At 43.8% G+C, this 12,256-nt stretch overlaps 1 protein-coding gene across 1 annotated transcript in view; it reads left to right on the forward strand.

Moving 5' to 3' along the window:
• Positions 1-12,256, forward strand: part of FER1L6 (fer-1 like family member 6) — a 97,108-nt gene that overhangs the window by 12,987 nt on the left and 71,865 nt on the right. The window contains exons 6-10 of the mRNA XM_054708378.1: positions 1,456-1,534; positions 2,723-2,879; positions 3,468-3,654; positions 4,631-4,823; positions 7,969-8,321. Coding sequence (XP_054564353.1) covers positions 1,456-1,534; positions 2,723-2,879; positions 3,468-3,654; positions 4,631-4,823; positions 7,969-8,321 — 969 coding nt within the window. The remainder of the gene's footprint in view (positions 1-1,455; positions 1,535-2,722; positions 2,880-3,467; positions 3,655-4,630; positions 4,824-7,968; positions 8,322-12,256) is intronic.

Genomic DNA, 12,256 nt, shown 5'->3' on the forward strand with positions numbered 1-12,256 from the left:
TTTGACCTGAGAATAGCAAAGACAGAGTCAGATTTGTGTTCTTGCTCAGGCCTTTGGGAAGCCACATTAGCAACTGCAAGCATGGAAGGGTTGGAATGAGCTTGGCGTATGTGGCCCTAAATAACTCCTTTATCAAGCCAAGTTGTCCTTGCTTCCTCAGTTCTCTCACATCCTTGCAAAGTTTGGTCAGAGAATAAAAAGTGAAAAAGGAGATGGGAAAGGCTGTCATGTCTCCATTTCTTGAAGTCATTTGAGTTTGTTTCTTATTGACTCTCCCAAAGGAGCTGTTTAGAAGCTACAAAAGTCTCCTATTCATCCATCATTCAGTCGGTCTTATTCATTAATTCACTCAGTGTTTATTGAACACCCATTATGAACAAGGCCATATGGTGGGTAGTAGGAAACTGTCCTTGATTCAAGCGACTCATAGGATTTTATAATTAGAAGAAGATTTAGAGGTCATTTAATCTAACTTCCCATCAGTGCAGGAATCCTTCCCTACCACCTTCATGACATGAGGTTCTTGGACTCTGCTTGATTATATCCAGTGATGGGGAGATCACTACTTCTAGGAAAGCCCATTCCATTGCAAAGACATTCTGTTATAAAAACTCTCCTTATGGTGAGTTGACATCTCTCTTCCCGTAATTTGGGAGCTACACTGGGAACCTACCCTTCTACTTGGAAGTATTTCCAAGATCTGAAGACACAAAGTTACCGCTGCCCTTTCTCTTTTCCCTTTTCTGGGTTAAAGGTTAAACTCCTTCTGAATCTTCAGCAGTGACTCATACAATGTTGTTTCTGAACCAAGGGCCAGCTCTGACACCTTCCTTTAGAACTTAACTCATCTTTATAGCATTGGCATTCAAATGAGCTGCTACAACCAGCCAGGCACTCTGCTGTCTGCTGGTTAGATGAAATATTGAGGATGGCCATCTCCCTTGTTCTAACTATTGTACATGTCCACAACTTCAAGGCAATATGTGATGAGCTGTCTGAGAAAGTTGTGAGCTAAGTGTTGTGTGAGTTAGTGGAGAAAGGGAACACTTTCAGCTGTGGGGGATCAGGGAGAGCTGCTTGGAGGAAGCAACATTTGCTCTAGGTATTGAAGGATGAGTAAAGTTTCAACAGGCAGAGATGGATGTTGAAGGGTTGGCTGCACAAAAGTTCATTTTGGTAAAAAAAAAAAGAGAGAGAACATTCAGACAGAGATTTGTTAAGTGTCCTTTAATAAAGGATTAGCTGAAAACCTGCTGGGAGAAAGAGGTTCTTCTGGACGCCCTTTACAGCCCTGAGTTTTTGGTGACCAAATGTCATTGTGCTTCAGAGGAGAGTGAAGGCCAGACAAGGGTCAAGGCCTAGAACGCTCTTTGAGGTGTCAGGAACCCATTTCACAGGTTTATGCTAAAAAAAGAAATGTAGTTCCTCTGGGCTCACTGCTCCGTCACTCCTCAGGTCTTTCATCACAAGCTGATAGGAAGCATCCTGATTGGCGCCTTCAAAGTGGACCTGGGCACTGTGTACAACCAGCCTGGTAAGAAAGCCTTGCCTCCTAGTAGCTCTCTTACTCTTCTCCAGTTACCCCACCTGGAGGTCAACTCATGTATTCGATCATCCATTTCACCCTCCATTCAGTAACACTGAGCACCAATTATAGACTGTTGAGTAAGATATGGCTCTTTTCCTCAGTTTAAGATCTAATGATAAAATTATCTTCTATGTCCATACTTCTGAGCAGCTTTTACCATTCTCACAAATTCTGTCACATTTAGTGCTGTGAGACAGCATCAAGAAAGACAGGAAAGTGTTGAAGTTAAGAATATGGGCTCTGGAGCCAGATTGACTGGGTTCAAATTCTACTCTGCTCTTTCCTAGTTGTGCATCCTTGGGCAAATGACTTGGCTTCTTCGTGTCTCAGTACTTTCTACATAGGGTTGTTGGAGGATTAAGTTAATAAATATACATAAAGTGCTTAGTGTAGACCCAGCACAGAATAATGACTGTGGTATGCCATATAAGGATTTGCTGTAATAATCATTATTATCCCTGATTTAAAAGAAAGTGAAACTCAGAGGTCAAGAGGTCCAAGGTCAAGAGCTAATAAGTAATAAAGCCAACAATAAACATAGATCTTCTCATGAAAGACCTCTTTTCTTCAACTGTGATTCAAACTCACATGTCCAGGGGTCCAGGTCATGTGAGTTTGAATTAGCTCTGCTAATTCTATTAGAATTAGCATCTACTCAGCTCCTTTATCTTCTGCTGTCATGTGGAATGTGCCCTCTGTATTGCCTGGTCTAACAGTTTGTTTTTGGATAAGCCAGAAGTGTAGGTTTTTGTATGAGATTTTGAAGTTTGGACTTCCAGTGTAGGCCAAACAAAAAAATCCATGAGCCACATTTATGGCCTGTGAAATAATATGTGACTTCTATACTCCTTTAATGTCCTCCTACTCCATCAAATCTAGAACTCTGGCTAGGGGATTTCTGTCAGGTTGAAAGGCTCCCCGAATACTTGTGACTGGTTGGAGAAAAAGATGGTGAAGAGGATGGGAAGTAAAGGAGAGGTGGGAAAGGAGGAGAGGGAGGTGGCATGAGACTTGGAAATAGCCCAGATGAGGTAATCCCTCAGTAGAGTGTGGGAGACCTTGGGTGTGGGGGAGAATTGGGTGGGGCTGGGTCCACCTATGCAGGATGTCTGAGCTGTCAGGACACTTTTACAGGTCATCAGTTCTGTGACAAGTGGGCCCTGCTCACAGACCCTGGTGACATCAGGACTGGCACGAAGGGGTATCTGAAGTGTGACATCAGCGTGATTGGGAAAGGCGACATCTTAAAGACCAACCCGAAAATCTCTGATGCTGAGGAGCAAATAGAAAAGTGAGACAGATTCATCCAGGGCTGGGCAATGGAAATGATATGTTCCCATTTCCATGTCTCTTTCCCTCCCTCCCTTTCCTTATGGGTACATGAGAATGGCCAAGTTTATAGCTTGTCCACATGGGATTCTGCTCTATCTGAGGCATCAAGATGTGTCTGACTGAAGGTGTAACTAAGCAATGGGAAGTCAGTTTCTAGGCCGAGTAGAGCTTGTCTTCCTATAATAACCCATAATAGGCAAGCTATTCCTGCGCTTATCTGATGTATTTTAATTTAGCTGATTTTCCTTTGAAAGAATTATAATTTCAACTACTGATTTATAAAATGGGGAGACTTAATGTACCTATTGTAAGGTACAGCGTGGGAGACAGTGTTTATTCTATAATTGTAGGACCTAAGTGAGTTTGCATTCACTCTAATCATACTCTTCACTGTCATTAAACTAAGAAGAAAACTCATTTTAGCAATAGATCCTAATCTTTTTAGATTTCTGTCACATATCAGGATCCTTCTTCATGCTTCTAGCTTTCTTCCCTATTCTTTTCCGTGAGCGCGCTTTTTTATTTTTTGTTTTTGTCCTCCTCTAAGGAACCTTTTGATCCCTCAAGGGTTTCCATCAGAGAGACCCTGGGCCAGATTCTATGTGAGACTCTACAAAGCAGAAGGGTTGCCCAAAATGAACTCCAGCATCATGGCGAACGTCACCAAAGCATTTGTGGGTGACAGCAAGGACCTCGTGGATCCCTTCGTGGAGGTCTCCTTTGCTGGGCAGATGGTGAGGAACTGTTGTCACCAACAATGACAGGCCTGGGCCAGAGCCCTGCTCTTTACCTAGGACATTTCTAGTCAAATGAAATGAAGTTAAAATCAAAATTAGGAAGTGCCTTGAGAGAAGAAACTTGCCGCAAAGAGGCCCTGAGTCACGTGGCAAGAAAGAAGGGGAGGGTTGCTCACTCACTGTCCATTGGAGATTGTGAAGAGGAGCCATGGGGCATCATGGTTAGAACCTGGGCAGACAGGCCGCCTTTCTTACCTCTGGCTACTTCTCTGAGCTGTGACCCATCCCTACAGAATTACCAGCCTCCTCCCAATCTGTTCCACAGTCTGCCCAGGTAGTCGTTATCCTGTGTAAATCTGAACATCCCTGATCCCTGCTTAAGAGCCATTGGAAGTACCAGGGCCTGGGCACATGGTTGGAGCTCAATCCTGGTTGGCTGGGCTTTGAAGCTTCAGTTGACACATATTGCCTCTGCCCTTAACTCTATGTCTACCCGACCCCTCCACTTGGCAGGGTGAACACGAGTATTTTTGACTTGGACTGCCTTGGCGGTCAATAGGACATCAACTCCATTTTATGATGAGGTCCAGACTGGGGAAGTGATCTGCACAGAATCCCACTTTTATAAAACATGAACTCAGGGTCTAAATGTGCTGCATTCCCAGAGCTGCGTGGAACACTGCTGTTCATAGCACAGTGTTAGTTTCACCCTCGTCCCAGTATGAGGATGAGAACTTCCTGAGGGCAGGACCGCAGCCTTACTCTCCTTTGCCCCAATGCCTGGCACAGTGTCAGGCACGGAGTAGGACATCAGTAATGTTCGCTGGGTGTAACTGATTTTCATGGGTGTGGGCTGGAAGAAGGTTCATTGTTTTTAAGAACTCACTTCATGTTTCCAGCAGGTTTGATGGGTTTTCTTGGGTAAGTCGTGTTTTTTTTTCCATGGCTCCCATCCTCCTGGCTTTGTTTTTAGGGGCGAACCACGGTGCAGAAGAATTGTGCCGATCCCGTGTGGCATGAACAGGTGATCTTCAAGGAAATGTTCCCTCCCTTGTGTCGGAGGGTGAAAATCCAAGTGTGGGATGAAGGCAGCGTGAACGATGTAGCGCTGGCAACCCACTTCATTGACCTGAAGAAAATCTCCAATGAACAGGAGGGAGATAAAGGTAAAGCCTCACGTGTCTGGTTTGGACACAGGGCCTGGAAATGATTGAATTGGGCCCTCATCTTTTAAGTGAGAGGCTTAGAGCAGGCACTGTGTTAGGCCCTTCCATGTTCTGTGTGGTCTCTGGTTTGGATTGGTTCAGGGCAGAGGATGGAGCCAGACTCGGGAGCCTGGAGGCCTGGTCACCATCCCAGGTCTTTCATGAGCTTCACTATGTGTCCTCAAGGCAGTCACTCCCTCTCCCTGGGCCTTACGTTTCTTAATTGAAAAACGAAGTGTTTAGAGTAGATCAGAGGTGGGCAAACTATGGTCCATAGGCCACATCTGGCCTGCCACATATTTTTGCATGGTTCATAGGCTGAAAATGGCTTTTCCATGTTTAAATGACCCCCCAAATTGTGCCTCCAACTCACTGATGGGAGCAGGGGAGCAGGAGTAGGGCAGGGAGGCACTGCTGACAGTGCACGCAGAGGGCCAAGGAGGGACAGAGTCCCAGCTCATCCACTGAGTCAGCCGAAAGAGCTTCCACCCAGAATAAAGCTCTTTATACACAAAACCTAAATCAGTAGATGATGATTCTCTAAATATCCCAACAACTTTCCCTCCTTTTAGTCCTAAGGCAATCTTTCTCTGCACTACAAATCTGTGCTAACTGATGTATATATTTGTGCGTGTGTGTGTGTGTGTGTGCGCGCGCGCGCGCATATACACATACATACTGAAGGCTTGGCATAAGCAGAAGTCAAAATCGCATTTTTGTGCCCCTCACAGAGTGACCCTATTGGAAGGTCTCAATAAATATCTGTTACTTAACTCCTCATATTGCTGAACAGTTTGCCACAGGATGCTTTATGCAGAAAGCACACTGCCTGTCTACAGATTTCTCAGCAGATGTAAACGGGTTTTACCCACAGCTTTGCAGGAACATCTTGATGGTGTTCAGGGAGATGTAGAACAGTGTTTAGAAAGTAGACACCGGGGGCCATAAATACTTCTATTCTTTTTAACACAATATCTCTGCTTCTTAAAATTTATTCAGTGGAAGGACAGAATCTAGTTGATGGGGCTGCAGGGGCAGGTAGAGGAAACATTTAGGCATAAAACTATAGATTACAGTAAAACAAAGGTAACTGTTAAGCACATGATGATGCATATATTTATTAAGAGTAATGGCTAATATTCTTGAGCTCTTCCTAAGTGCCTATGTGAAGCACTTAATAGACATTATCTCTTTTAATCCTAACAGATGAGAAAGGGACTGTTAGCATCTTCATTTCACAGATGAGGAAACTGAGGCATAGGGAAGTTATCAAACCTGCCTGAGGTCACACAGCTCAAAAATGACAGAGCGGAGGTTTGAGACTTGAACCCAGGCTGTCAAGATTCAGGGTGCCCATGCTGTACCGCCTGGCAAAAAGGAACATTCTGTTGCCAAGGAGATGTTCACATAGATACTGTGTCTTTTCTCGGACATTATGTATTAAGAAAGGAAAATACTTAACGCTAATAGCAAACTACAATTCTGAGGACTTTTCAGTTCTATGTTTAGAACATATCTCAGAATATTTCCTTTCTCAGTCTCCACTACCATCATTCTGGAAGCCACCGATGTCTTCTATTTTGATGATGATGTGGTCCCCAAACCAGTTTGCCAACATCCATTCTTACACTCAATTCACATAGCAGCCAGACTGATTTTTTAAAATTTTATTGATTTCAGAGAGGAAGGGAAAGGGAGAGAGAGAGAGAAAAAACCACCAAGGATGAGAGAGAATCATTGATTGGCTGCCTCCTGCATGCCCCAAACTGGGGATTGAACCCACAACTGGGGCATGTGCCCTGACCAGGAATGGAACTGTGATCTCCTGGTTCATAGGTCGACATTCAACCACTGAGCCACTCTGGCTGGGTGTCAGACTGATCTTAAAACACACATCCGATTATGTTATATCTTGACTTAAATCCCTCTAAAATATTCCCATAATTTCTAGAGTAAAGACCTTGTCAGGGCCCCCAAACTTGCTCACGTGTCCAAACTCATCTCACACAGCTTGCTCTCTGGACTCAGGCCACTCTGGCTTTCTCTTTCAGCTTCTTCTGTCTCCTTTCGGTAAGACATATGCTTTTCCCTCCGCTAGAAATCTCTCTTTTCTCTCCTGTTTCTCTCTGCTTAACTCCTCTCCATGCTGTATCAGCCTGTTGTTTGTTCTTGCAGCACAAGGTATATCTCCTTCATAACATCTATGATGTAAACATTTGTTTAATGTTTTCATTTTCCTTACTCTCCACTGGGCTCTATGTATAGAGTCTAGCATGGTGGCTGGTGAATTTGATGAACAAATGAAACAGAGACAAGGATGCACATAAGATTATTTCTTTTTCTTTTTTCCCGTTTTTTAAAAAAATATTTATTGTTGAGGGTATTACAGATGTCTCTCTTTTTCCCTCCCTTTGTCCCCCTCTACCCAGTTCCTGCCTTGCCCCAGGCCTTCACCACCCTATTGTCTTTGTCCATAGGTACTGCATATATGCATATAAGATCTTTGGTTAATCTCTTCCCACCTTCCCCCCTACCCTTTCCTTCTGAGATTCGTCAGTCTGTTCCATGGTTTCATGCCTCTGGTTCTATTTTATTCATCAGTGTATTTTGTTCATTAGATTCCTAGTTCATTTATTTCAATTTTTAGATTCAGCTGTTGATAGATACGTATTTATTGCCATTTTATTGTTCATATTTTTTATCTTTTTTCTTCCTCTTCTTCTTTCTCTTCTAAAGAATAACCTCCAACATTTCATGTAACACTGATTTGGTGGTGATGAACTCCTTTACCTTTTTCTTGAATGTGAAGCTCTTTATCTGACCTTCAATGCTAAATGAAAGCTTTGCTAGGTAGAGTAATCTTGGTTGTCATAAGATTATTTCAACTGTGAACAAGTACAGACATTTGCATGGAAGAAAGACTAGAAAGAAATATAGCAAAATGGTAATTATGACTATCTATTGGTGATAACATAGACTGTAAATATTTCCTCTTGTCTTTTCTGTATATTTTATATTTCTAAGTGAATGTGCACAACTTTCATAAAACAAAAAAATAATCAACTTGTAAATATAACCACACAACTAAAGTTTGGGATCTTTTTAGGCTTTCTACCTACCTTTGGACCTGCCTGGATTAACCTGTATGGCTCACCCAGGAACCACAGTCTGATGGACGACTACCAGGAAATGAATGAAGGCTTTGGAGAAGGCGTGTCATTCAGGGGCAGAATTTTGGTAGAAATTGCTGTGGAAATCCTCTCGGGAGGGGCACAGGAGTCTAAATTTTCCAAGGCACTCAAGGACCTCAAGTTGTCTTCAAAGGACAAAGACTCCAAATCTTCCAAAGGCTCAAGTAAAGACAAGGGTGACAAAACGGACAGTGGAAAACCCCAGCAGGCTTCAGACAAAACCAACTCAACCGAGGTCGAGGTGGAACCTTTCGACGTACCTCCAGAAGTAAGTCTGAACTCACCTGTGAGGTAAAGCCAAAGCGGAGCAGCACCTGCCACAGGTTCCCAAAGGCCTGCGGCGCTCTCACCCTGCCCCCCCCCCCCCCCAAATGTGTGTTGGCTCAGCCTCATTTTCTGAATCCTCTGCCTCTTCCCGCACACATCACACCCATCTGCTGCTAATAATTCCTTTGGTGTCCCCCCCAAACACAATTCCATAGAAAACAAAGTAAAAGAGAAATAGAAGTTCTCTGGAGGAGCTGGTGGGAGTGGGTGGCGGGGTGATCAACTGAACTATGTATGTGGCCTATTTTGTTTAGCTTTGTTTTTAGCTCAGCCATGCTGTGGATGGGAGGTAATGTGGGAGAAAGGATGAGAGGAGGAAGCGTGGGTGACAAGCTGGGACACAAGACATTGAGAAACCGATTCCCTTGCCCAAGCCTGTGGGGAAATCACAACTCAAGAAAACACTTATCTTTGCTTATTAATATGAAGCACATTAGCATTTTCCAGCCTGGTTCTGTTATGGAAAACAAATCTTGGGCTTCAGGATGAACACAAACTGTGAATAACCTCTCAGCTGTTTAGTTTAGTAACCGTACTTCGTAGTTTAAGCAAATGAGAGAACTTTCTGTTTTGTTAGTAGCAGAGGTGGGTGGATTGCAGCTCTCAGCCTGGATGGTTCCGCCTGTGGGGGTGTGTTTCTCAGATCAACCAGACAGTCATTTGGGGTGGGGAAGGGAGGTGATGGCGGGTCCTAGGAAAGTCAGATTGAAGGATTGTAGCATGTGGGTGACCTTAGCCTTGGAAGGTCCACTTATATTTACTGCTGGGACCTAATAAATCTTAAGAAACTGTGGGGGAGAGGTTGGAGCACATGCTTGGAAATACTGGGGGTTGGTTCTATTCTTGGCTCTGATACTAATAACACCTCTTCGCGTTTCAGTTTGGTCATCAACAAAATGGGATAGTAATAGTCCCTCTCTGATAGGCATCCCCTGGGGGTAAGTGAGGGAATGCCTGCAAAATGCTCAGAGCTCCTAGCAATGCTGTTGTTGTTACCGATGATGCTATGGTTTGCCCCCACCACCAGTGCACAGCTATTTAGAGCGCTCTACCCCATTGTTGGTGACGTAATTTTGAGTATTTGGTCAGCCTCCCCAGCCCTCCCCTCTGAAATTATATGTTGGGAAATACTCTCTGGAAATGTGTACTGTTAGTTTGTTGTTAAGAATGACATTGCCTTGAGGTGATGGTGTTTGTGTGTTTCTTGAGAATACATGCCAACTTTGGAAACTTGACTTTCTGGACTTTGCCAGAAATTGTGGGTAGGTTAGTAGCCACCTAAGCTGATATCCCCTAAGTCTGACCCTGTGTCAATATTTCCTGCTGTCAAGACTGGCCATTCTTTTCTAAACAGGGATTGCCACGTAGAAAAACATTGCCTCTGTTTGAATCTTTGGGCAAGTGAATTAAGCTTCTGATGCTTTATTCCAATAATAACCTCTACTTTATAGGCTCATTCAGAAGATTTGATGAATTAATACATGCAAAGTACTTAGAATAGAGACTGGCACACAGAAAGTGCTCAGTAAATATTAGTCACATTAGACAGATATTTTAATCTTTCACGGGACTCCAGTGTCCTCATCTTTAAATGGGTATAATAAAATATCTCCCTCCCAGGGTAGTTATGAGAATTACATGAGATAATGTAGGTAAAGTTCTTAATACCACATCCGATACATAATAGCAGTTTGTTAAACATTGCCATCATTATTTTTCCAGCTCAGGGAGTCAAGATATGCTTCCAAAAGGAAGAGCCATTTGAGTCGAGCCTTGAAGGATGGGTAGGCTTAAGACATAAATTCTAAGCTGTTGAAATACTTGTCATGACTGCCATTTGTAGCACGTACACATGTAAGTTTTATGTGTACTAAATGGATGATCTCGTTTCCCCTGTAGGCCCCATTGTGATGGTTAGTACACAGGCGAGGAAAGGGACACCTGGAGAGTGGACATGACTTGCCCAAAGTCCACCAGCTGGGAAGTAGCAGAGTTGGGATTTGAAGAGGGTTTGTCTGGCTATGGAGCCTGCTGTCCCTCTTCCAGGCCACATAGCCTACATTCCCTCCAGGTCTCTGAGTAATTTTTGCCCTCCTCCCAGAGAGTAAACCTGGCCCCAGGAAAGTGAGATAAGTGGCTGGTTTACAGCCAATGGATACAGTGGCAGCAGGTGGGAGGGGTGTGTGCTCTGTGACTAAGGTCCAGCACTGGGCCCCCACCCTGTCCGGCATTTTCTGGTCAACAGACATTTCCTGCTGATGCTGAGGGCGCAGGAGGCTCCTGTGTGAAGGAAGGGGTGACCTCCACCTAATGGTGTGGAAACCCTTTGGCTCTCTGAGGGTCCGGGTTCGAGGTTCTCGATGGAACGAGGCTCTTTAAACTCTGAGATCACAACTGCATTGATCCTTAGAGGAATCTTACTGCTTTTTCCATTGAGTGTAATAAATCCAATCACAAAACCAGGAAGCACAGATTACATGATTCCGGCTCATTCAGCCTCTTGGCTCAGAAATGTGATGCTGTGTCACCCGTCCCAGCAACATCTGCTCCCTGAGGCATCAGCCTGTTCCATGTCAATAGGAGTCATTTGTAAATAGCTGTGTGCTATCTTGGGATGGCTCCTGTCTGGTGAACTGTGTGAGAAGCTGGCATAAGTGGAGCCATGTTAGAATGGAACTGCCTCATACGTCTTATTCCTTGAAACTTTGGAAAGTGTGAACTGGGCAAAACAACCACGGGACTGGGCCAGAGCCGCATTGCCTTCCAAACAACTGTTTGTGGAGCTAACAGGAAGGCAGACCCCTTTCCACAAGGCTGAAAATTGTAGGCATCCTTTAGAATCAGTAACCAGTCATGTACAGCTAAAGAGTAACGTAAGTTATTCGCACCAATAGAAATTCCTTTCTTCTATTCATGGAATTATTTCCCTTCTCTTTCTCTTAAAAACCCCTTGCCTTTACCCTGGAATTGGAGCACTATTTGGGTTTCTGTCTGAATCAGTGCTTCCCCACATTGCAATTCTTCTGGATCTCAAATAAGCGCTTGTTGCCTCTCACTTCGGATTTCTATTTTTAGGTTAACACCTGTCACAGTCTAGTCTTTCAGAATGCAGGCTGCGTGAGAAGGCAGTGGAGACCAGGTCTCAAATCTTGGCCGTCTTTAACTTGCTGTGTGATCTTAGCAAGCCAGCCCCTTACTGTCTCTCTGGGCTTTAGTTTATTCAGGTAAAAGGTGGAGGTTGGAGCAGATGAACTCCAAGGCTGTTTTCAGTGTAAAAGCAATTCACATTGTTGTGCTTCTGGGCCCTGCACCCCTCACAGAGCAACCACAGTGCGGGTAGCCCACCCGGTGTGCACCTGACTGGCTGATGCTCATGTGAGTGCCTAGCCCTCTACCCCTTTAATCTGGGCTTGTGTTATTTCTGGGAGTAAAGCCTGACTTTGAGTTGAGCACATGTTTAGAATTCAAAGAGCACTGGATCTGTGATCAGAATACTTGGGAAAGTTACTAACTCAGCCTCAAGCTTTGTATCCTCAATTTCCTTATCTGTGCAATAGGAATGATCCAAATGTTGATCTCCCAGGGTTGTTAAGAGGAACACATATCATGCATGTGACCATCCTGTATAATCCATAAAACTATGCTTAAATGTAGGGGCTTAATCCTATACCTGAGTATCTCATCTTTGGTTTTCTTTTTTCCTAATGCCTACCCACCAGAAGGTGATTCCATATTTCTATTTCACAACAGCATCTTAGAAAGATAATATGCCAAGCTTATGTTTTAAAATAAAAGAATGCTCATCAATAGACAATTGTATAAAGAAGATGTTATATAAGAAGAAGATCTATAATAATAAAAGGGTAATATGCTAAT

The sequence above is a fragment of the Eptesicus fuscus genome, chromosome 19 (genome assembly GCF_027574615.1).
Source record: "Eptesicus fuscus isolate TK198812 chromosome 19, DD_ASM_mEF_20220401, whole genome shotgun sequence".
Classification (NCBI taxonomy): Eukaryota; Metazoa; Chordata; class Mammalia; order Chiroptera; family Vespertilionidae; genus Eptesicus; species Eptesicus fuscus.